At 52.0% G+C, this 22326-nt stretch overlaps 1 protein-coding gene across 10 annotated transcripts in view; it reads right to left on the reverse strand.

The window, feature by feature from the left end:
- Nucleotides 1–22326, reverse strand: part of SIPA1L3 (signal induced proliferation associated 1 like 3) — a 214753-nt gene that overhangs the window by 82729 nt on the left and 109698 nt on the right. For 8 of the 10 annotated variants that reach the window (XM_072967157.1, XM_031681736.2, XM_072967159.1 and 5 more), the window contains 2 exons: nt 7224–9033; nt 5790–5920 (listed from right to left, as the gene is read on the reverse strand). In XM_072967157.1, coding sequence (XP_072823258.1) covers nt 5790–5920; nt 7224–8724 — 1632 coding nt within the window. In that variant the 5' untranslated portion in view covers nt 8725–9033. Of the gene's footprint in view, nt 1–5789; nt 5921–7223; nt 9034–10389; nt 10513–22326 lie in introns of all 10 variants that reach the window. The other 2 variants (XM_072967152.1, XM_072967154.1) reach the window with 1 other exon arrangement.

Consider the following 22326-nt stretch of genomic DNA (forward strand, 5'->3'; position numbering starts at 1 on the left):
AGTGCTGTTAGGAACACTCATGGAAGCACCTCTTGGTGCACACCAACACATTTCCTTCTGGGTTTATACCTAGGAGAGAAACTGCTGAGTCGCCAGGCATGTTCATCTTCCATTTTACTGAACTGCCAAATAGTTTTCCAAGCGGCTGTACCAATTTACGCCCTGCTAGCCCTGTCTGAGAGCCCCGCTGCTTTCCGTCCTCAGTCCCACTGGCTCACTCTTTCATCCACGAGGTGCTGCGGGCACCAGGCTCTGCCACGCTCCGGGCAAGGCCCTGTGGCTCCAGTATCACAGGGAGATGGCACAGCAGGGTGTCTGGGCAGGACCGGGGAAAAGATTCGCTCCACGGGATTGTTGGAAGTACCCAAAATGCACTCGGGGCTACGGTTTAAAGACGAAGCAGGATCAGTGTTAACTGGAAAAACATGCTCACCCTAAGTCAACAAACACAGGAGACGGCAAAAGTAACGCGTCATGACACTGCTTCTAAGCATACAGCCCACCCTTGCCAAACAGGACCTGGGCAAGAAGCACGGGTGGAAGGAATGAAATGATCTCATGGTTGGGTGTTCCCAGTTCTGGCCTTGGTAACTAATAAACAAACCCATCTCTTTTATCACAAGTGGGGTAGTCTTGAAACATCATGAAAAGCAAGGATATCGGATGTTTTCCCCTGCCAATTTGGGTGGCCGTGGGATTATGGATTTTGATTAATGCACCAACAGGATCGGCGTCTTTGTATCCCGCTGACACTGCCCCACAGCGCCCTCTGCTGGGGCCAAGGGACAGCGTGGACCAGAAATCCTCATTCTCTTCCACACTGGGGACAGGTGGCCTACAATCACTTTTTTGGCTCAGAAGACTTGACCAAAAGCCATTACTTGAAAAGCTCCCAGCTTTCCCTTCCCTGCTGGGGATAATATGTAGGGCACCACTACCCTCCACCTGGTCCCGTCCACTGTCATGTCCTACGTGGACTGGGACAGCAGCCTTCTCCTGGTCTCCCCGCGCCCACCCCACCCCTACCCTACTCCAGTCCATTCTTTTCCTAGCAGCTTGGGTCAGATCATATCTCTCTTCTGCACAGAACCGGCTGAAAGCTTTCCATCTGTCTCCCAATAAAATCTAGACTCACTGCTCAGCCTGCAAGACCCTGTGTGCTCTGACCCTCGATGACCCCTGGCATCATGTCACTGAGCCGAGAAAGGGCCTCCAGGCCATGTCAGCAGGGAGGTTCCCATTTACACAGGTTGCTCTCCACTGGCTCCCGACTCATATGCACCCCTGCCTTCCCCTGCGCTGGGTGTGGGGTGCACTCCCCACAAAGAGCTCTTCCTGGGAGGTCGCTTAGGAGTCAGTGTGTCTTGGTTCGGATCCCAGCTCTATTTCATCTCTAGCTGTGTTACCCTGGACAAGTTGCTTAACTTCTCTGTGCTTGATCCTCGTTTATGACATGGGGGGGTAACAGTGCCTGCTGTGAACAGTTGTAAAGACTCGGTAAAATAATCCACGTAGTGTCTATTACCACTGTGCCTGGTACACAGGGAGAGCCCAATGTGTGTGAGCCACTGTTACAGGCACACGTGTCAAATGTATTTATACACAGCCATGCATGTAGTTAAGAATTTTAAAAAATCTTAACCTTGACTAAGAAGCTACTTTTTTTCCCACTTAACAGTATGCTTTAGAGATTATATCACACAGTCAGAGGTACCTATTGAACATAAATGAAGTTCCAAATGAGATTCACTATTACACTTGCTTTTTTCACTTAACACAAGATTCTCCCTTTTCTACTTTGTACACTTACATACTGTTTAAATTCTTAAGTGACTGTTAGTTTTTCAATTAAAAAAAAATTCGAACCTCTAACCCTAACAAAACTAAGGCTGTCAAAAAGTCACGTTTGGGACCAAAGGGAACCCACTGTCCCTGGCTAGTTGGCGTCCCGTGTGTCCTAGAAGAGACAGTCTCAGCAAGGGGCTGAGGACAGGGCAGCCCTGGCCTGGGGCTCATTTAGGCATGTGGTGCTGAAGCCCAGCTCCAAGTCTGTTCCCGCCCCGGCGGGAAGCTCAGTGCTGCCAACGCTCACATCCCATCTGCTTGGAGATGTGGGCCCATGACTGTCTGCTTGGCGGCTGGGGGCGGCCATCTGGGGTGGGCCAGCCGGCTGGCTTGGAAAACAGCCTGGGGCCTCGTTCTAGCCCCCATGCTATGGTTTATGGGAGCCTAAGAAATGTGCATGTGGCCAGAAGGACAGAATTCTGTCCGTGAACTCAACCCTCGCTTGCCAGCACAGCTCTCTGACCTCTCAGAAGAGAGTGACAGTCACAACATCAGTGTCATCACAGTATCTGCCACTCCGAGCACTCACTACCCTGCACTTATCACCTCATGTGTGCCAGTTCGGGAGAACCTTCCCACTCTCCCAGTAGATAGGGGACAAACAGCACAAGCCTATTTTACAGACAAAGAAACTGAGGTGCCTAGTGGTAAAGCCACTTGCCAAATATCACATGGCTATTGAGCAGCAGAGCCAGACCGAACCACAGGCTGTCTGTTCCCAGAGCCAGAATTCCAACTCAACCCAACAGGTGAGTGCTTAAGAGCATGGGCTGGGGACCCAGGAAGTCCGGGTCCACATCCTGGCTCTGCCCCTGGAGGACCCTGACAAGTGATCTCCCTAGGCCTCAAAATCCTCAAGTGTAGAATGGGGATGATAATGGGACCCACATCATGGGACAATTGAGAGGATTCAAAGGGTCTGTGCATGTAAAACTTAGAACAGGGCCTGGCACGAATGCGTGCTAGAAGTGTCAGCTCTTCTTACTACTGTCATTACTGCTTGTGGGCCATGGGACCCTCTGCTCTGCCTCCACGGCAGGAAGGGCCTCAGGCCTGAGTGCCCCACAGGCAGCACTGCAAGGGGTTGGGCCCAGGACTGAGTATGCGTGTGGCCTGCATGTGTGTGAGGGTAGAGAAAGACCTGCTTGTGGCTGTGAACCTCACAGTGGGCCACAATTCTCAGGGCTGACTGGAGTGTTACAAAGGGAAAGTAGACTGAGACCCCTCTCAAAGGCTAACCTCACTGGGCTGGCCCCAAGTGTCAGGCCCAGCAAGGCTTACTTTTTATGGGCAACCTCCCCATGGCCACACCACGGTCCTGGGAGACTGGGATTCCCGTGGGGAAAACTGAGCCTCTGAGAGAAGCCACATGCCCAAGGTTTCATAGCTGTTGAGTGGCTGTGCCAGGCACGGTCCTGCCTCGGAACCTTTGCACTGGCTATTCCCACCCCCTGGGACATCCTTCCAGATGTCCACATGGCTCCTTCTCTCATCTCCTTCAGGTCTTTTACTCCAATGTTCTCTTCCCAGTGACACCTCCTTTGACCATCCTGTCTGAAAATCTTACCACCCCCACACTTATCTCTCTTCTTTGCTTTACTTTCCACTTGGCCATCATGTACCGTGTTGTACAATTTACTAAAGTATCTGCATACTGTCTGCCTCCCCCATGAGAATGCAGTCCCAGGAGCATCTTTCCTGACTTATTCACTACTGTTCTCTCAGTGCCGAGCACAGGGCTGGCCGGTGGTGGTGCTGAGTGAATCTCTGTGGCGTGGATGAATGCCAGAACTGTGCCCTTGGGCTGCGAGGGCCCCATGCCCAGCCTGGGGTGGGTCAGAGCTAGTTTCGTGGGTGCTGGGGGTGCGAAGTGGACGGAAGCAGTCACAAGACAGGAATGGCACCAAGTCAGTTTCAAACCTACTGAATAGGAATCACAGCAAAAATGTTACCCCCTGACCCAGCATCTCCACACCAGTCTCACAATGCTCAGTATGTACAACGTAGTCTGGTATTAAAAGAAAAAATCATTCTAAAATCATTCTAAATATTCTGTTTCCATTAAAAAAAGGAAAAACCCAGTAACATAAAACACTGGCACTAAGTTGAGTTCATAACTCATGAATGGGTCTGATGGACAGCCTGAGCTGAGTCAGTGGAACCTCAGAGGCGGCCAGGCAGTGGCTGGAGTGCAGGCCAACACCTTGCACTTACTCGGGGTGCTCTAGGCAGGTCCTTTACCCTCTCTGTGCCTGTTTCATCACCTATGAATGAAGAGAGCAGTGCCATCATAGTAGAACTGTCACGACATTTGAGTGAGTGAATATACAGAACAGGCATAGGAAACGCCTGACACAGCGTTAAGCAAACCAGCTGCAACATCACTTGTTAGTATATGACTGCCATTGTCATTTCACCTGGCAGCTGTCACCTCACAGCCTGCCCTGGTGCTCATCTGGCCAGAGCGGTGAGGAGAGGAAGGAGGGCACTGGGGAGACAAGGGGCCAGTGACCACCTGTGGTCTGGGGCACCAAGTTTCGGGGGCTGCCTCCCCAAGGCAGCCACAGAGCCTCTGTGTCATCCCACTCCCTCTCAGCGGGAAGGCCTGCATGAGGGGATGGGGCTGCGGCCCTTGGTGCAGCATCTGCCGGTCTGGATGAGGTCCAGGCTTGGCTGGCCCCACACCCAAAATCCCTGGCAACAGCTGCCTGCCCTGCTGGGTTCCTGTGTCTGCGCAAAGGCCAGGCCCAAGGGGGATGGGGCAACGCAGGGCTGAGGGAGATGTATCTTGGGAGCCTGTCCAGCTGATGACTGCCCCTTTCTGGAAGGGTCTTCCTTTTGGGTCTTTGGAAGTCTCCATCATTGCTGCTGGCTGAGCTCCCCTCCTTTTGCTAGGAACTGCCTCACCACCACCTCCAGGTGGCTCTGACAGAACTGTCAATCACAGTGCCCTGCTCAGCTGCTGGACCGAGGGTAGAGCACATGACCTAGATCTAGTCAGTTTCCTCTGTCATCCCTGATGACTAGCCCGGGGTGTGGGCTTGTGATCCAAGCAGAGCCAATCAGGGTCCTTCCCAGAGATTGAGGAGGTTAAGAGTCTAGCGGAGAAAGTATAAAGATGGAGAAGATCTGAGCAGCCAGTCTCTATTTTCCCATGACATGGAGAGAGCATATTGGTGGCAGAATAGTGTGACATTCACAATGCAAAAAAAAGCAGCAGAGCCAGCTGAGCAAGAGTGATAAGGAGGCAGAGTTCTTGTGACGTCATTTGAGTGCCTGGGTCCAGCTATGCCTGAAGCTATCCCTACCCCTGGATCTGCAGTTACGTGAACCAAGGAATTCTATTTCTGGCTTAAACCAGACAGAAGTAGATTTCTGCCACTTACAAGTTAGAGTCTTTTTCGAGCAGGGTGCCCCCAACAGGTCTTGTTCCCTAGCCACACTGACATTCATTCCAGGGGAAGACGACTCCCCAAGCCAGAAGGAAAGAATTAGTGCAGGGAGTGTTTTGAGCTGATCAATATCAACAGCAGTGCCTGCTGCTGAGATTCCCCAATTCCTGCCCTGCCTGAGACTTGCTGCCGTAATTCTCCTTACTGTTCTGCAGGACCCCTCACGATTCTGAAATAAGCCCCTACATCTCTCCCTTTATTTCTTATGCTAACCCTACTTAATCTTTTGCAAATAAAAGACTTTTTGGCTCTGCAGTCAGGCACACTGGATTCCAGTCCTGGCCTGGCCATTTACTCACTGATGTCTTTGAGTCTTGGTATTCTCTTCTATAAAATGGGGGGACTCACAGGATTGCTCTCTTGAGGTTGTTGGAAGGCTTATAAGAGTTGAAGCAGGGGAGGCACTTGTCCACAGAACCTGGCAAGGATAAGGGCTTACAGATGCGAGTGGCTCTTATTTACGTAATAATAACGGAAGTGATGGGGACCTACCTCGCGGGTCCGAAAGATGATCCTGTACTGGTACTGAGGCCCGTGGTCCTTGTGGTCCTCCAGCTTCTCCCGCTTGATGCTCACGGCCACGGGCCCCAGCTTCTCATCCACACCGAAGTAATTGGCATGCTCTGAAAGGGAAGAGCAGGGAAGTTCAGAGTCAGCTCTCCGGGAAGGAGGGGTGATGTCCCACGGCTGGCCTCCTGAGGGGACAGCTGGGGAAGGCTCTGGTGCAACTTGTGGGGTCCTGGTCACACAAACCTCATGCCTGGTCATGGCCACACTCAGTGGAGAGGTCAGAAGAGGTAAAGCCCACATCACTACACCACCTCTGCCAGTCACAGACGAAGTTTCCTGAGTCTCAGTGCTCTTATCTGGGACATGGAAAGCCCTCATGCTACCAACAATTCACAGAGCTGATGTGAGGGTGAAATGAAGGGACAAATAAAAAATGCTTAATGCAGTGCATACCATGTAATAAAAGTAGCCTTATTGTGATTATCCCGCATTTGCAGGTGTTCATCAGCTTAGTTGCCAATTAGCCTGTGAAGTGGCTAGATTCTAGTCTAGAGAGCCTCCTGCCTGGCTGAAGTCCAGACTCTGGACTCGTTAGGTGTGTGGCCCAAGTCACTTGGTAACATTCTCATCAGTACAATGGGATCAGGAAGGAGGGACCCAGCTCTCAGCCCTGTTGTGAGGATTAAATAGGTTAATACGCATGGAGCACTTAGCACAGAGCCGGGCACACAGTAAGTACATGGCTATTACTACCCCCAGGGCATGATGTTTGTCACAGAAAAGGACCATAACTCAAGTCCCTAAGCATCACCCTTGTCTAACCATGTTTCTAGAGCCATAGGAAGCTTAAATACTGTTTTTTTCCCTTTGGTGACAGAGCCTTTAACAAGTCACAGAGGAAGTCTCTTCTCTCCCCAAAATGACAGCTGTCTCTCCTTAAAAAAAAAAACTTCTGTCTTATAATCGTTCCAGGCAAACAGTTCTTCCTGATGGATAACCCAAGTTATCTCCTGCTTCTGGTGGATGCCCACCAGCAGTCTGTCTCGACTTCAGTTCCTGAAGTCACCATCTACCCACTGCCAGAAATTCCTTCCCATCCCAGTGCACTGAATAGTTAAATGATGCTTCCTATTCTCAGGAGATGCTGTTGGCGACTCAAAGGCTTATCTAAGACTCAAATAATGTGTGTTAATTAATGGCCCCAATCAGAACAGCACCTGCAGTGGGGTAAACAATCTCCCCAGCTTGTCAGGGAACAGATACCGGTTCATTCCTGAAACAGGTGCAGGGGCTGTTTTGTTTTGTTTCCACCACTGCGTACCCGGTACTTGCTGCCGGGGCAGGGCCTGGTACAGAGGGAATGAATGAGCAGTGCGTCTCAGAGACATGCTGCGGCCCGCCCGCCCCCCACGTCACCTTTGCCCACGAAGTAGTCCTGGTAGTAGCGGGCGCCCAGGTCCACGTGCTCGATGCTGTACTGCCGCGGGCGACTCTGCGTTCTCTGCTGCTCCTTGGGCACCTCCAGCACCGAGATGCTGGCGTTGGTGCGGTAGGCGCTCAGGACTGGCTCCGGCGGGCGGCCCTCGCCCGGGGAGCCCGTGGTCGCCCGGGAGAAGCTCACGTTGCGCTCGCACTCGCCGCCGATCTCGTTGCGGAAGTGCGGGCAGCTGAGCAGCAGGTCGTTGCTGTTGTCGTCGCCGAGGTCCTGCTCCAGGTTCTCCTTGCAGTTCAAGTCCTCCGTGCTGGTGAAGGCGGGGTCCAGGCCGCCGAGGCCGTGCGCCCGCGACGCTGTGAGGGAGGCCATGGCGGAGGCGGCCGAGGCCCCTGTGGTCGTGTTCCGCCGCTGGGCCGTGGACGCCCGGTTGGCGGCCGCCTCATTGAGGTCGAACAGCATGCTCTGCACGTCGAAGTGGGCGAAGCTTTTCTGGCAGACCCACGGCCTGCTGGCCTCCGGGGGGCTCCGGCCGTCCTCGGCCTCCCCCGGGCACCGAGCCGCTTCGCCCTCCGCTTTGCTGCTCCGCAGCTTCCGGAAGATGGACGAGTCCACCGTGTCCCCGCCGCCCAGGCCCCGCACCGGCTTCTTCCGGGCCTTCTCCTTCTCCTTCACCGGCTGCAGTGGCAGAAGGCCGTCCTTTGCGGGCTGCCCGTTGCGGGCGTCCCCCTTGGCTCCGCTGCCGCCCCCAGAGAGGTGTGGGCCAGGATCAGGCCGCAGGAGCTCGGAGAGGTTCTGGACGCCCCGGGCCTCGGGCTGCTCGTTGCGGAACTCATTGAGGATGTCGAAGAAGCTCTGCTCGGGCACGCCCTGCACGTCGATGGAGGACGTGCTCCCGTACTCGCGGAACAGGGGCAGTGCCCCGGTGTGCCGGGCCCCCCGGGGCTCTGCCGCGTCCTCCATATCGCACTCGCTGAGGGTGATCTCGCTGCTGCTGCGGTGCCGCAGCGGGAGGAAAGCCCTTCCGGGGGACCGGGGCCACCCGTCTTGGAATTCCACATCTTTCGACCTCCTCCTGGAGAGTCGGTGGAAGGCTTTGGACCCTGAGGAAGTGGGGGTGCCGGTGGGGGGCTGTCCGTTCTGAATGTTCCTCATTGAATGGGCCACCTTTGTGGCTTTTGGGCCGTCTGTGTCCTGTGAGGGGCTGGGGTTGCTCTGCTCTCTCAGGGCCTCCCGCTTGGGCGGCCAGTCGGCCACTCTTGCGCGCACACCCATCTTGGGCACCGCGGGGGTGGTGGGACTGGGGCGGGTTGTGGCACTGGCGGGGCTCTCGCCCACAGGCTGGGGCATGCTGCCGTTCTGGACCCAGAATCCCATGGGAGTGAAGTCCCCTGTGTGCGGCCCAGGGAGGACATCGGCGGCCCTGGCCCCACAGTTGGCTGCCAGGTCCACACCATCGCTGGGAATGGGCCGATAGGTGGTCATAGTCCACGGGTGCTGGAGTGCTACTGGCCCCTGTTAAGCCGAAGACTAACTTTATGGGGTCCCCTGGCCCTCAGCCATTGTTCAGGGCCACCAGTCCCAGGATGAAGGATGCTGGTCCCTGAAGCCTGACGGGAAGGTTGTGAGACTGTGGAGTCCAGTTCTCCACCATCGCTGTGGAAAACTGAGCCAGGACAACCTCGCGAGGCAGGTGCTGTCCCGCGGGCTCCAGACTGAGTGGCTCAGCAGGACAGAGCAAGCAGCAGATGTGCACCAAGGCCAGCAGGCTGCAGGGGTGCCTTCCTGGCCATGCTGAAAAGGGAGAAAAGGCAAAGATGAGATGTGACATTACTGCTCCCAGAGAATAACCTTTTTTGGGTATTTTTTTGGACAGTTTTACTCATTAAAAAAAACCAAACCTTTTTATTATGGAAATTTTTAAACATACCCAAAAACAGAAATTTTCAAACATACCCAAAACCCATCAGTTTCAACACCACTGACTATTTGCCATTCTTGTTTCATCTGTCTCCCCACTCCTCTGCTTTGTTTCTGACAGAATATTTTAGAATAAATTCCAGACATCAGGCCATTTCACCTATAAATACTTTAGCCTGTATCTTGAGCAAATAAGGCCTTCAAAAAAAAAAAAACCCCATAATACTTTTCTCATACCCACCTAGTTAAATAAGAATTCTTTAATGTCATGTGTTACCTCGTCTGAATACATTTCCCCCCTGTTGTCTCAAAGGTGTCTTTTGAAGAGTTGTTTTGTTCAAATCAGGATCCAAGTTAAGACCTGTATTCTGCTTAAGTCTTCTCTACTCTACAGCCCCTCCTCCTCCCATTTTGATGCTATTTACTTGTGGAAGGAAAGGGTCACTTGTCCTGTGGAGCTTCCCACTTTTGAGGACCTGGCTGACTTTTCCCTGTGGTGTCAATGAACATGTTCCTCTGCCCCTGTGAGTCCTGTCTACTGTTGGCTGTACGCAGAGGCTGCACTGTTGTCCACCTGACCAGCCACCCCGCCAGAAAGGAAGCGAAAACACTGGCGGAATCACCATGAGCACTGGTGGATTTGGGGGAGGGAATGTCTCCAGAAATCTACGTGATTAATAGATACTATGAGGGCTGAGAGATCAGCTTCTGTCATTACTTTGCTGAGATGTCCCCAGTGGCTTCTTATTGCAGTAGAATAAAATCTAAATTCCCTCTGCTGGCCTATGAGCCGCACAGGACTGGCCAGTCTCCCTGATGCCTCTCCCCAGCCTGGACTAAGATCCCATCACACTGGCCTTCTTCTCTGTTCGTCCGACATATGAAGCCCCATCTGGGATATGTGGGTGTCCCTCCTCGGTTCTTCACCAGGCTGGTTCCCTCGCCTGATGCCCACTCTTCAGGGAAACCTTCCCGAACCACTCTAAGTCCTGTCTCCTCAAAGCCTTTCTCTGACACACACTCTGCTTTCTTCTTTTTCCTTAGCAGTTACCGCTAACTGAAATTAGTTTCTTCATCATCTATTTACTATCTCCATCACTAAACGATGTTCCAGAATGGCAGGGGGGTCTGTGTTGTTCAATGACATAGCCCCAGCCCCAGGAATAGTGTCCAGGATACTTTGCTCACTATTTAGTGTCCAAATGAGTGAACAGACAGCCCGTTCCTAACCTGATGTGTAAGCAATCCTGACGTGCAGACCTCTGGGGAGGGGAGGTCATTCTTCTGTCCAGCAACGTACTCTGCAGGATCCTTTCCCTTTGTCTCTACCTTGAGCTTCTGGAAGATGAAACCCTTGGCGGGGAAGGAAGAGGAAAGTGGATCATGGCCTGTGGCAGAACCTGTCCCACCAGCTGTGCCCCTTTCTCCTGCCAACAGAGCAGATTCTGTTCAGGGCAGTGGAGGGCTGGGCTGGGCATGTGACTCAAGGTGACCAACAACTTTTCTTCCGCTTGGATGGTGAAGATGGACACGGTCATTGTGGTCAGTGACTGTTGGTGCTTTCTGAGTGAGGAGTGGAGATGTCCTGTGTGTGAGTGTGTGTGCATGTGTATGCACATTTCATATCTCGTGCCCACAGGTATGAAGTTAGCTGGCAGAGAGGGACCGAGGTGAAGCATGAAGAAGATTCATGGAGCCAAACAAAGAGGGGGACCTACAGCCTCAGAGAAAATGAGAACCAGGTGAGGGGAGAAGTGGGGGTGCGGAGCAATAGCACACCCTCTTCCTGGTTCCCCATCAGCACAGGAGCACAGAAATATTCCTGAAGACACTGCGGGGAAGGGGTGGAGAAGGGGCAGAAAGTTGCAAGTCCCCAGGGCTGGGGTGGTTAAGGGAGACAGGCCTGGGGCCAGGTGAGGCTGTGGCAACCTGGATGGCACTGGCATCTTCTGAAAAGCGCACTGGGCCTCAGCTCCTGCAACCGAGCCCTGCAGGAATGGGGACGCCTAGTTATGGGATCTTTCAAGAGGAACCAGATATCCAGAGTTATATGCAACATCTCCCAATTTGAGAAACAAAACAGCTACAACAACAGCAAACTAACACGCAGAGATGATTTCTAAGAGGATTTTCAAGAAACTGCTCAGAGCGGTTGCCTCTGGGGAGAGAAACTGGGTGTCTTTCCCCTCCACTCCCAGCCCCCCTCCCCTGCTTCATTTTTTCCCCCTTGGTACTTATGTATAAACTCACTTATTACTCCGATTTTTTTCCTGGCTTCCCACCCAATAAGACTGTGAGCTACTGTGTGTTCCCAGAATGTATGTTTCTGAAGAGGAAGGAGCTTTATCTGGTATCGCACACCACTGGCTCCTGTTTGCGTTACTTGCACGTATTTCTAGTCAACAGATAAATACCTCTTAACAACATTACCAACAAACACCACAATGAGGGTCAACAAAGTAAGTATGTGGGCCAGACTACGGCCAGGGCTGCTGGTCTGCGACCTTTGGTGACCAGCGTACAGCTTCAGCTTCACCAGAGATGAGGGCCTGAGGGGCCCTGGATCTGAGGCCAGGCTGGGGTATCCAGGCTGGCTGAGGGCGCTTGACAGCCCAGCTGTATCCTTGGGTCAGCCTGGCAGAGTTCGGAGGATTAGACCTTTGAGGCCACGTTTGGGCTGGTTGGGAAAAGCGCTGGCCCTGACGCGACCCTGACTTATGCAAACACCTCGGATAGATGGACTTCGCTGATGGCATTTTGTTTCCAGCTCAGTCAGAAATCCCCAATTCGTTTTGCTGCCTTCTGTGAAAACACACAGATGTTTGGGAGGCCCCGGTCTCTTTGCACAAATCCCTTCCCTGAGCAGGTGCAGCCGAGTCTCCCCGTGACGCTCACAGACTGAGGGTGTGACACCCACAGACTCTCTGGGATTCAGGGACTGGCACACACTGGTCCCTTTCCAGCTGTCTCTGTAGAGCTCTGATCTTCCTGAAGGGGAACCCCTGTTGGGAGAGCCAGCCTGCCTGGGTTCAGACACTGGTGTGCCACGGACTGGTTTCTGAAACTGTGACTCAATTTCAATCTGTAAAATGGGGATAATACCATCTCCCTCACGGTCAGTGCTGTTATCACCATTCCTTCGTGTATCTTTGGCAGGAGTTCTCCCTACTCCCCCCAGTTACAGAAGCACAGCGGGGGACAGGGGGCAGGCACAGGACCTCAGCTGAGAGCATGAAAGACTGGAGGGTGTCCTGCAGTGGTTGGGGATGTCGACCTGTCTTTTCCTGCAGTGTGACTTGCTAGGCATGCTTGGGTTCCTTCCTTCCAGTGTTCTTGACTCCTGCCTGTTTGCTACAATTGCTCCTCTGGCCTCCTGTTGATTCTGTAAGCCACTGATGAATCTGCTTCCATCCAAGGCTGTCAAGCATGGCTCTGCTGCTGGCATCTGAGGACCCTGACTAATACTCGGTGCTGTGTGCAAGGAAGGCAGCTGGGGATGGTGGTTGGGAACAAGTAGGGCCCAGGCAGCAGCACCATGAGAAAGAAGCAAGTGGCAGTGGGAGGGGAAGGTGGGATGCATTCCTGGCTGCAAGGAACAATACCATCCAGTGGTGTCTCGGGCAATGAAGACATTTCATTCTCTCATGTGACAAGGAGGCCAGATACCAAGCCCCACAATTGGTACCGTGGAATGACATCGGGCATTTTCTCTTTCTCCCCCACCTGCCTTCCCTCACTGTGCTGCTGGCTTACATCTTTGGCGTGTGGCCTCACGGTCACAGCTGGCAGCCACAGCTGTGCATCTCACTGAACCATCGGCAAGGGTTAAAGAAAGGGATGATGTAAGAGTGTTCTTCTTAGAGATCTGACCCTAATCAGGAAGGAGGGTATTTGCCAGAACATTTACCTTACCTCCACAGACTTTCTTTTATGTCTCACTGGCCAGGTGTTGTCACTTATGGCCACTCCATTTGCCAGAGAAGCTGGTTAAGCCAGAAGCTGTGACCATCCTGATTGCCCTTGGGCCATTGAGGACTTATCCCCGGGGCTGGCCACACTGGTTCCCTGAAGACATCAGGGTCTGTTATAAGAGCAGGCAACTAATGGTGTATCTGTGTAAATGCTCCAAGACTGTCATTTGTGAAGCTGGGGGACTCTCTTGAGCTGAGAGCATGCTCCCTTATCAGGCCCCCAAAGCCTGGAGGCTAGACTAGCGGACAAACAGGTAAGCACCATGGATGGCCCAGTGTCCTGGCTTTGAAGAGCCCTGCTGTCTGGGGCCACAATGACTGCCGGAACCTCACAGGGCAGAGAAGAAGGGAAAAGCACGGGCCTTCCATCAGGAGACATTTGTAGTTTGCTTCCCCAGCCGCCATGACTGCTTCTTCCAACAACAGCCCAGATTTCTCTTTGAGAACCTGCCCTCTCTGACTCCCATCCAATGGGCTAGTCAGGAGCAAATCACAAGACCCAACCAGAACCAGGAACCCAGTGATGTCTTCGCTAGGAGTGCTGGAGCTGAAGACTGTGCGTTTCCCTCTTACCCCGAGTTGGAGAGGATGTGAAGGATGGAATCACTGTAGCCATTTTGTGACCATGAGGGGAGAACTGTCTGTAAAAGGGGCTGAGAGTAGAGACAGTCTGGGGGCTGTTGTCATCATTTGAGTCTCTGCATTAAGCCTGGACCTGAAGCCAACCTGATTCCACTGCCTACCACTGGACATTTTTGTTACATAACAAAATAACATCTGTAACAACAGCTACCATGCACATGACACTTCTGTGGCCCAGGCCCTTGTCTACAGCAGCTGACATTTATTATCTCTCTTAACGCTCACAGCAATTCCATGAGGTACGTATCATCATTATCTCCACTTTACACATAAAGAAACTGAGGAATGAAGTAATGTGTCCAAGACCATATGATTATGAGGTCACAGAGTTGGGACTGACTCCAGCTGCTTCATTCCTGAAGTCAGGCAGTCCTGAGCTCAAGCACCAGCCCTCCCAGTGATCATGGACAGAGTCTTCATGTTCTCATTTTCCTCATGGTGACACACAGTAAAATATCTCTAGATCCAACTGCTCTTCTGAGTTTCAAACTTAGGTATTCCCCTGCTTACGTGACATCACCATGTATATACCTCACAGGCACTGCACACTGAACATTCCCAGCCTGAACTCTTGATCTCTCCCTATCCACAAAACTTGCTCCTTCTCGGGATAGTCAGCATGGGCCGAGCTACGCTGCACTAACAAAGATTCCAAGTGCTCAGAGGCTTACACAACAGAAGTTTGCTTCTTGTTCACACTGCATGTCCATCATGGATTGGCCAAGGGCCCAGCTCGTGCCAGCTTTGCTGCCAGTTGAGGAAGCAGCCTTTCACCTGAGACCCCACACATCTCAGGGGAGAGACATGGTTGAACCATGCAATGGCCCTGAAAGTTCCCGCTCAGGAATGACATGTGTCACTTCTGCTCACATTTCATTCACCAAATCAGGTCATACATCCAAGAGATGTCGACAGGATGGTACACCAGAATATTTGTCAGAGCAGGAATGCAACTGGTCATCTGCTTCTTCTCAGTGAAAGGCACTTACTTCCATGCAAGGGCTCAAACTGGAAACATCAATGTCATGTTTCATGCTTCCTCTCCCTCACTCTACATGTCCAATCCACCACTCCACGTCCTGTTGACTCTCCCCATAGCAGATCTGAGTCCATCCTTCTCTCCCACCAGCCTTCTGGTCTGAGCCACCATGATCTTCACAGGTTCACTACACCACAGCCTCACTGGTGCCTCTGCTTCTGTTTCCCTCTCTCGTAAAGGCCTTTTACCACACAGCAAGCAGAGCGATCTTAGGATAAAATTCAAAACCATCCTCTCCGTCCTCCAGGCTCACTCCCCTTCCCTCTGCTCTTGGAGCTCAGGCCACAAGGTCCCTCTTTCAGTTTCCCTCACATCTATCCTCCCTGCTGCCTCAGGACCTTTGCATATGCCATTCCTGCTCCCCTTCCGTTACCCAGGTAATTCTTTCTCAAGACTCGAGATGAATGCCACTTTCTCCACATGAATTTCCCTTCTCAACAACCTAGTCAATCCCTACCCTGAGCTCTCTGCATTTCTCTTTGGTGGTACCTGCATCAATATGTGCAAGCAATTTACCATGGAATTGATGGTCTGCCGTTTGTGAGGCAATGAGTGATGCCTCACTGCCTGTATCCCTAGCACAGGCCTGACACACTGGAGGCCATTAATAAAATGTCTGCTAAATAAATGAATGGATGGATCACAACCTCATTCTGGACCAGGGAGCACTGTCTCCGCTGGGGTCTGTGACCTGAGGGTAGGAAGGACATGTGTGGTGCCCAAGTGTGTCTGCCACTGGGAAGAAGCTGAAAGCAATGTGCGGAGTAGGGGTGTGTGTGTGTGTGTGTGTGTGTGTGTGTACACACTGCCCTGTCACAGGCCTTTGGATGAGAGGGGGCAGGCAGGTATCTAGGGTCTCCTTCCTATACAGCCTTCTGTGTCCAGGGCCGCCCTGAGCTACTCCAGGTGTTTCTCCTTCATGGAAACATGATCTACTCATTGCCATGGGGGCTCAGTGGGACTCCAGAGCTCTGGGTAGCTCAGGGTTGTGGCACCAAGTCTAAGGGCTCCTCTCAGAGGCCCACGGTGGGGGTGACGGCTCCCCAGAAACGCACTGGCAATTCAGCAGTTTCCAGGCACATATGTGTCATTCATCTGTCCAGTAAAAGCTAGTTAGTCCTTAAAACTCATTCATTCACTCACCCACCACATTCTTAGAAATCGTTCAGTCCAAAAAAATCATTCAGTCCCAAAAGTACTAAAAGCTTATTCACTTGCTCAACATTAACCAGGCATGTAGAACTCATTCATTCATTCCACCAACACTAAGCACTCACAATCCATTCAATTATTCAATAAATTTCTTAACGCATCTACTATGCACTCCTGTTGCAGGTGCTGAAGATACAGCCCTGAGCGGGACAGACCACGCCCAGGCTCTTAAGAACTTACTTCTGGTAGAAGGAAGCCAGAGAAATAAGTAAACAGAGACAGAAAACAAGGGCACTTCAAAGGGTAGTCAGCTAGAGAGGAAGAAAATGCAGTGCTGTGACAGGGTGGGGCCGAGGCTACCTGAGATGGGAGGAGGTGGGGAGGGCTCAGGGAAGGGGTGCCCCTGACCGGGATCTGCATTGAAGAGGGGGTGCCTGCCAAGCCCAGGTGCGCTGATGAGCGCGGCTGACATGCTCGGGCAGGAAAGCCGGGCGTGGCCAGCGGACGGGGCCTCTGGGGTTGTCCGGGGTTCTCCCCCACCCCGCTGCCCAGGAGAGGCACCAGGGGAGCTCGGGAAAAATACAGGTGTTCACACCCAACCCCCAGAGAGTCTGAATCAGCTGGCCTGGGCCTGAGTGTCTTTTAAAAGCTCTGCAGCTGATTCTAATATGCAGCTGGGACTGAGGACAGAAAACAGAGAGCAAAGGGAGGAGGGCCCGACACTGAGCCTTGAGAAGCTGGAAGTGCCAGAGGAAGTGAGCACGCCCGCCAGAGGCAGGAGAGTGGCTGTGACAGAGGCCCTGGCGGGGAGTCTGGGGAGGGCCACGTGGTCCCCAGGGTAGGATGCAGCTGAGAGGGTCACCTTTGGTGACAATGATTGGTCCGAAGGGCACTGGTGACCACTGCAGGGGGATTTCAGGGGACTGCTGCTCCAGGAAGCCTTGTCCACGCCCCTCGGCCCCCAGTGCTGCTGTCCTACCATGACTTCTCCGCCACCCCCTCTGCACCTCAGGCTCCCAGGGGTCTGGTTTGCACACTCTCGACTACAAGAGTTATTAGTCCACTGGACTTTTAAGCCTCTGAGTATCTTTTGTGCTCCTTAGACCTTGAACAGCTCCAAGTCTGTGGTGGACTGGGGTCCAACATACATGTTCTTGCTGTGTGGGTCATGGAGAGGGGAGGGTGGTGATGTTTAAAACAGTAAGGCTAACACCTTATGAGTTCTCTCCATGTGCCAGGGGCAGGGCCGCACATGTTGGGTGTATTAACATGTGTGTTGTAAGAGCTTTATAAAGTCAGGATTTCTAGCACGTCCATTCCACAGATCAGGCAAAGGTAACATGGCCAATTCACAAGGCTGGTAGGTGGAGCGGCTGTGACTCCAACCCCGACAGTCTGGCTCCCACACCTTCACCACTACGCTCTAAGTAAGAGATGAGGCAGGTCTAATGAATGTGTTGTGTGAATACACGAATGATGCAAGTTATCTTCAAAGTCAATTCATGAGGACAAAACTCTAGAAAGTCAGCAACAGCTCAGCAGATTTTAGGTTAAGAATTTCTTTTCTGTCCCACTTCCCTGTATCTTTCCCCACTTTATTGGAAATTTGAGCATACGCAGGACCACTTTAGAGCTCCTCCAGGAAGCAAGATGGATGGAAATCTCAGAAATCTCATTAGAAAGTATCATCGCTGAGTCTCTGCTCCATCAGCCTAAAAAACAGTGAGCAGGGCCTTGACCATGGCCATAAACTACTATGATCTGTTCTGAACTCTCAACAATTCTGACACCAAATGTGTGGGTTATCTATACCAAGCAATTCTTCAATTGGGTGTCCTACAGTTTAATTCAATCATGACACCAACTACTCCACAGACTCCACAGGTAAGGGCTCAGTCCCATAAGACTGTCCCCACTTCAGACCCCAACTGCAAGTGGTGAGTCCCCAGGTTACCCACACTTCTGCCTGACTTGGCTATAAATCAGAAGTTCCCACGACCCGCTCCTCAAGTTCAACAGTTTGCTATAACAGCTCACAGAATTCAAGGAAACACGTGACTTACTATTACTGGTTTATTATGAAGGATATGAATGAACAGCCAGAAGAGATATACAGGACCAGGTCCAGAAGGGTCCCAAGTACAGAAGCTTCTGTTCCTGTGGAGGTGCAGTGCGTCACCCTCCCAGCACGTGGATGTGCTCACCAACCTAGAAGCTCTCCAAACCCTGCTGTTTATGGTATCGTGAAGGTCCCTTTATGAAGGCACAGTTGATCAAATCACTGGTTATTGGTGATTAACTCAACCTGCAGCCCCTCTTCCCTTCCCAGAGGTCGGAGGGGTGGGGCTCAAAAGTTCCAACCCTCTGATCATGTGGTTGGTCCCTCTGGCAACCAGCCACCTTCCTGAAGTATTTAGGGGTCCACCAAGAGTCATCTCTTTAGCATAAACTCAGGTATGGTTGAAAGGAGCTTATTTTGAATAACAAAAGACAGTATCAACCATATCTCTCAGGAAATTCCAAGGGTTTTAGGAAGCTCTTGCGCTGGGAACCTGGATGAAAATCAAAATATTTTTCTTATTATACCACGACATCGTGCTGTGAGAACCTGCACTTTCATATTTAATGTCAAAGAACACAACGGATGGGTGTTTCTAACTTAAACCTTCCAGGGCATCCAGGAGGGGTCCACATTCCTACCCAGGAGTCGAGGGCAGCCGTGTACAGCTTCCACAGTCAAACTGGCCAGGCTCCCACACAGGCCAGAGCTCTGGAGCGGCCTGTCCTGTTTCTAAGAATGTAAATCGGTGTAATTTTTTTTCCCTTGGGGGAACTGGAAGAATGAATTGGAATTAACACACTGAAATTTGAGGTGTGCATATTGTTTTAGTTGAATCCAGCAATTTCCCTTCTAGGAATCTGTGCCTCAGATACTCACCCCAGTGCACACTGAGAGATGGACGGCGCCCACGCTTGCTGCACTGCTGTGACAGGAAGAGCTGGGGATAGCATAGATGCCCGAGAGCAGGGATGGGTGAAGGCGATCTGGGAGCCGTGATTCCAGGACAGGTGCGGCCACCATAATAAAGCATGAGGCAGCTGTGTCATGCAGATTGCCCAGCTGGCGCCCAGGGAACGCGCAGAGCTCACACCTACTGAGTGCTTATGTGTAGCAGGCGCAATGCCTTTCCACACACTCACCCACTGCATCCTCATGACAAGCCCGTGAGGGAGGGCTGACTGAGGGACCGTACTGAGTTCAAAGCCCATGCAACCGAGTCCAGAGAGGCTGAGTAACTTGCCTTGGGTTGCTCAACTAGAGAGCAGGGCACTGGGATTTGAAGCCGGGCGATCTGGCTTCCTAGCTCATACTCATATTCCATGCTGCCACTTGAGAAGGGAAAGTGGCCAGTTGTGGGGTAGTTTGTATTGCATGACCCCATTTGGTTTAAATAAAAGGGGGGCAGATTTTGTTAGTGTGAGTGTGTACATAAATTCTATAAAATGTACAAGAAATGGTCTAGGAAGACATCCATCAAACTGCTAACAGTGGTTACTTCTAAGGAGTAAAGTGGGATGGAGACAAAGGAAAACTTAAAAAACAAAAACAAAAACACAACTCCTCCATGTCTGTGTATGAATTTTCACAAGCATGTAAGTTCCAGGTCCTCTTCCGGACCCCTGTGAGGCCCTGCCTGGGATCTAAACCCTGGAGAGAAGCCCTGTCAACAGGTTTTCCATGTCTTCTTCCAGACCTTTCTCTGTAAATCTACAAGGAAATGCTCACAACTGCAGAGGAGAGGGGCGCCTCAGGCTAGGGGAAGTGGGGTGTGGGGGAGGGCTGGGGACCAAGCGAAAGCTCTGCCGCACTACCCCCTGGGTTGAGCCAGTCCCCACACCAACCTTGCCCCTAGGGCCATGGAGGCCGAAAAATATGTGTCTTTCCAAGCGGAGATTCCTCTGCGGCCCGGCAAGATGCTCACACCCAAACCCACGGATGGAAGGGGCATGCCACCTCATGTTCACGTGCTCCTCAGCAAAACGGAAGTCGTACTTTTATCCCAAATGCCTAAACTGCAGTAAATGCTTATATAGAAAGATAATTTTTTTAAAAAATAAAAGGGTTAATATCTTCATAGTTGCTTTTCTTATTACCAGATCTTGGAGATGTTTCCTGATAGGATAGCTATAGCACAGTGGTTAAAAGCAAAGACCACTTGGTTTCATTCCCACCTCTGCCACTTAGTTAGACCTTGGGCAGGTGACTTAGCCTCCTTATACCTCAGTTTTCCCATCTGTAAAATGCAGATAATGAGGCTTAACTCTTAGGGATATTATGAGTGAACGAACGTGTAGAGACTTAGAATATCCCTGGCACAAAGTGACATGTAAGTATTAGCTATAATCATTTTCACTTATGTTGTAGTAGTAGCAGTAATAGCAGCAGCAGCAGTAGTAGTAGTAGTAGTAGTAGTAATAATAATAATGATGATGATGATGATGATGATGATAATAATAATAATAATAATAATAATAATAATAATAATAATAAAAAAACCTTAAGCAAATAAAAAGGACCAAACATGGCCTGGGAATGAACCCTGGTTCCCCTGGGCTCAGGAGCCAGGCAGCCTGTGGTGGCCCACCTTGAACAAGAGGAAGGGTCAGCCCCTCCTTCCTGGTGGCCCCAGAGCCAGGGCCAGGGGAGGTACCCACTTTCGAGTCCCTGTGGGGTCGGGTGGGTTAGGCAAGGGTGTCACTACCTCCTGTGAAGCACATGTGGAGTGAGCATCTTGTTCCAATTCTGGGTAGTCCCACTCAGTTCAAATGAGACTTTGAACTGCAAAATTAAAAAAGGATACTTCCTGGAGCATGGCACAGGCGCCAGGCCCACCCAGGAGCTGTAGCCATGCTTGGGGAGTGAGGATAAAGTGGCAGAGCGGGGCTGGGGACCTCTGTGGTCAGGGGACCCCCTTCTAGGGAGACCTAATCAGGGGCACAACCACGGCTCCAGGCAGCCAGGCAGCCAGACAGCCCTCGAGGATCTCCTGGCTCTAGCCAGGCCCAGAGTCAAGCCACATGTGCTGGCGTGGCCATGCCATTTATTTCGATACTGAAGGTTTTCAGTAAACGGCTGCAGCCTTGAACCCCGAGTGTTCCCACCATTACTGTGTGGGGTAGCACTGGGCCCCACCAGGGCTTCAAAGATCCAGCTTCTGAGTCTACTGTCACAGCTGCTGCTGTCCAGGTCAGACGGGTGGTTAAACATTTAGTACGTCCCCCTACAGGGCTCACTCCTGTGGCTGGGCCAAGCTGCCTTTAGAAGATGGTGTCCTGTCAGCATGGAGCCTAACTTGCTAACTAATCCCAGCTAATTGCCACTGAAACCTGCTAAGATCACATCTGTTGGGCCTGGAGATTAAATCAATATTTGACAGTCTTGATTAAACAGAGCCAGGGAATCCTTGTCAAAGAACATCTGCTAAAGCCCTGTTCTTTCCATCCTGCTCTTGGGGGTCCAGGCCGGAGGCGTCTCGGGCGCTGCTTGTCCTCACCTGAGGACAGCCCCGGCGTGGGGTGAGGGGGCAGTGGAGCCCGTGAGGAAAACCGTGGCCAAGAAGGCTCCCGTGGTGGAGGGGAGGTGGGGAGGGGGACACACAGAGCTGGGCCTTGTTACCCTGGATGGTGCCCAGCTGCCAGCAGGAATCACCCTAACAGAGCACCAGGCCCCCTGCAAAGCTCTTAGGACAAAACACTGAACTTAAGCTTCCTAATGATATTCAGAGGCAGTGTTCTCATCACCTCCATTTCAAAATGGGGAAACCAAGGCTCCGATACAATACTTGCCCAAAGTTGGAGGAGTAGGGGTCTGAACCTGGCTGCCCTGTGACCACTCATGGGGTCACTGCATGTAAGAGGACAAGCTGTCAAGCTTACGGAGCCTGTAGCCCAGGCTGGAGGCTCTAATGGTCCAGTTCCCTAAGCTACACGTTAACAACGGCAGCCCCGCTAAGAAGCGCTGGCCTCCCACCTGGCCCTACTCCACCAGTGCAGCATCCCGGGGGAGGGCCCCGCTCTTCTCTCCACTTTACAGAAAGGAACACTGAGGCTCAGAGCGGCAAGTTACGTGCTTAAGATCACCTGGTCAGGTAAAAGGCAGAGCTCGGGCTTGAACCCAGGTGGGTGACCCTATGTCCACTGTCACTATTGTCACCTCTAAGAAAGGAGGGATAGAGCTGTGAACATGGTGGGTGCTTGATAAATGTAGGCCCTCTGTCCTGGAATGACTTTAAGGCAGAAATTAGGCTCATGCCCTGGAGTCAGATTGCCTGGGATCAAACCCTGGCCCCAGCATGGACCAGA

The sequence above is a fragment of the Vicugna pacos genome, chromosome 9 (genome assembly GCF_048564905.1).
Source record: "Vicugna pacos chromosome 9, VicPac4, whole genome shotgun sequence".
Lineage (NCBI taxonomy): Eukaryota > Metazoa > Chordata > Mammalia > Artiodactyla > Camelidae > Vicugna > Vicugna pacos.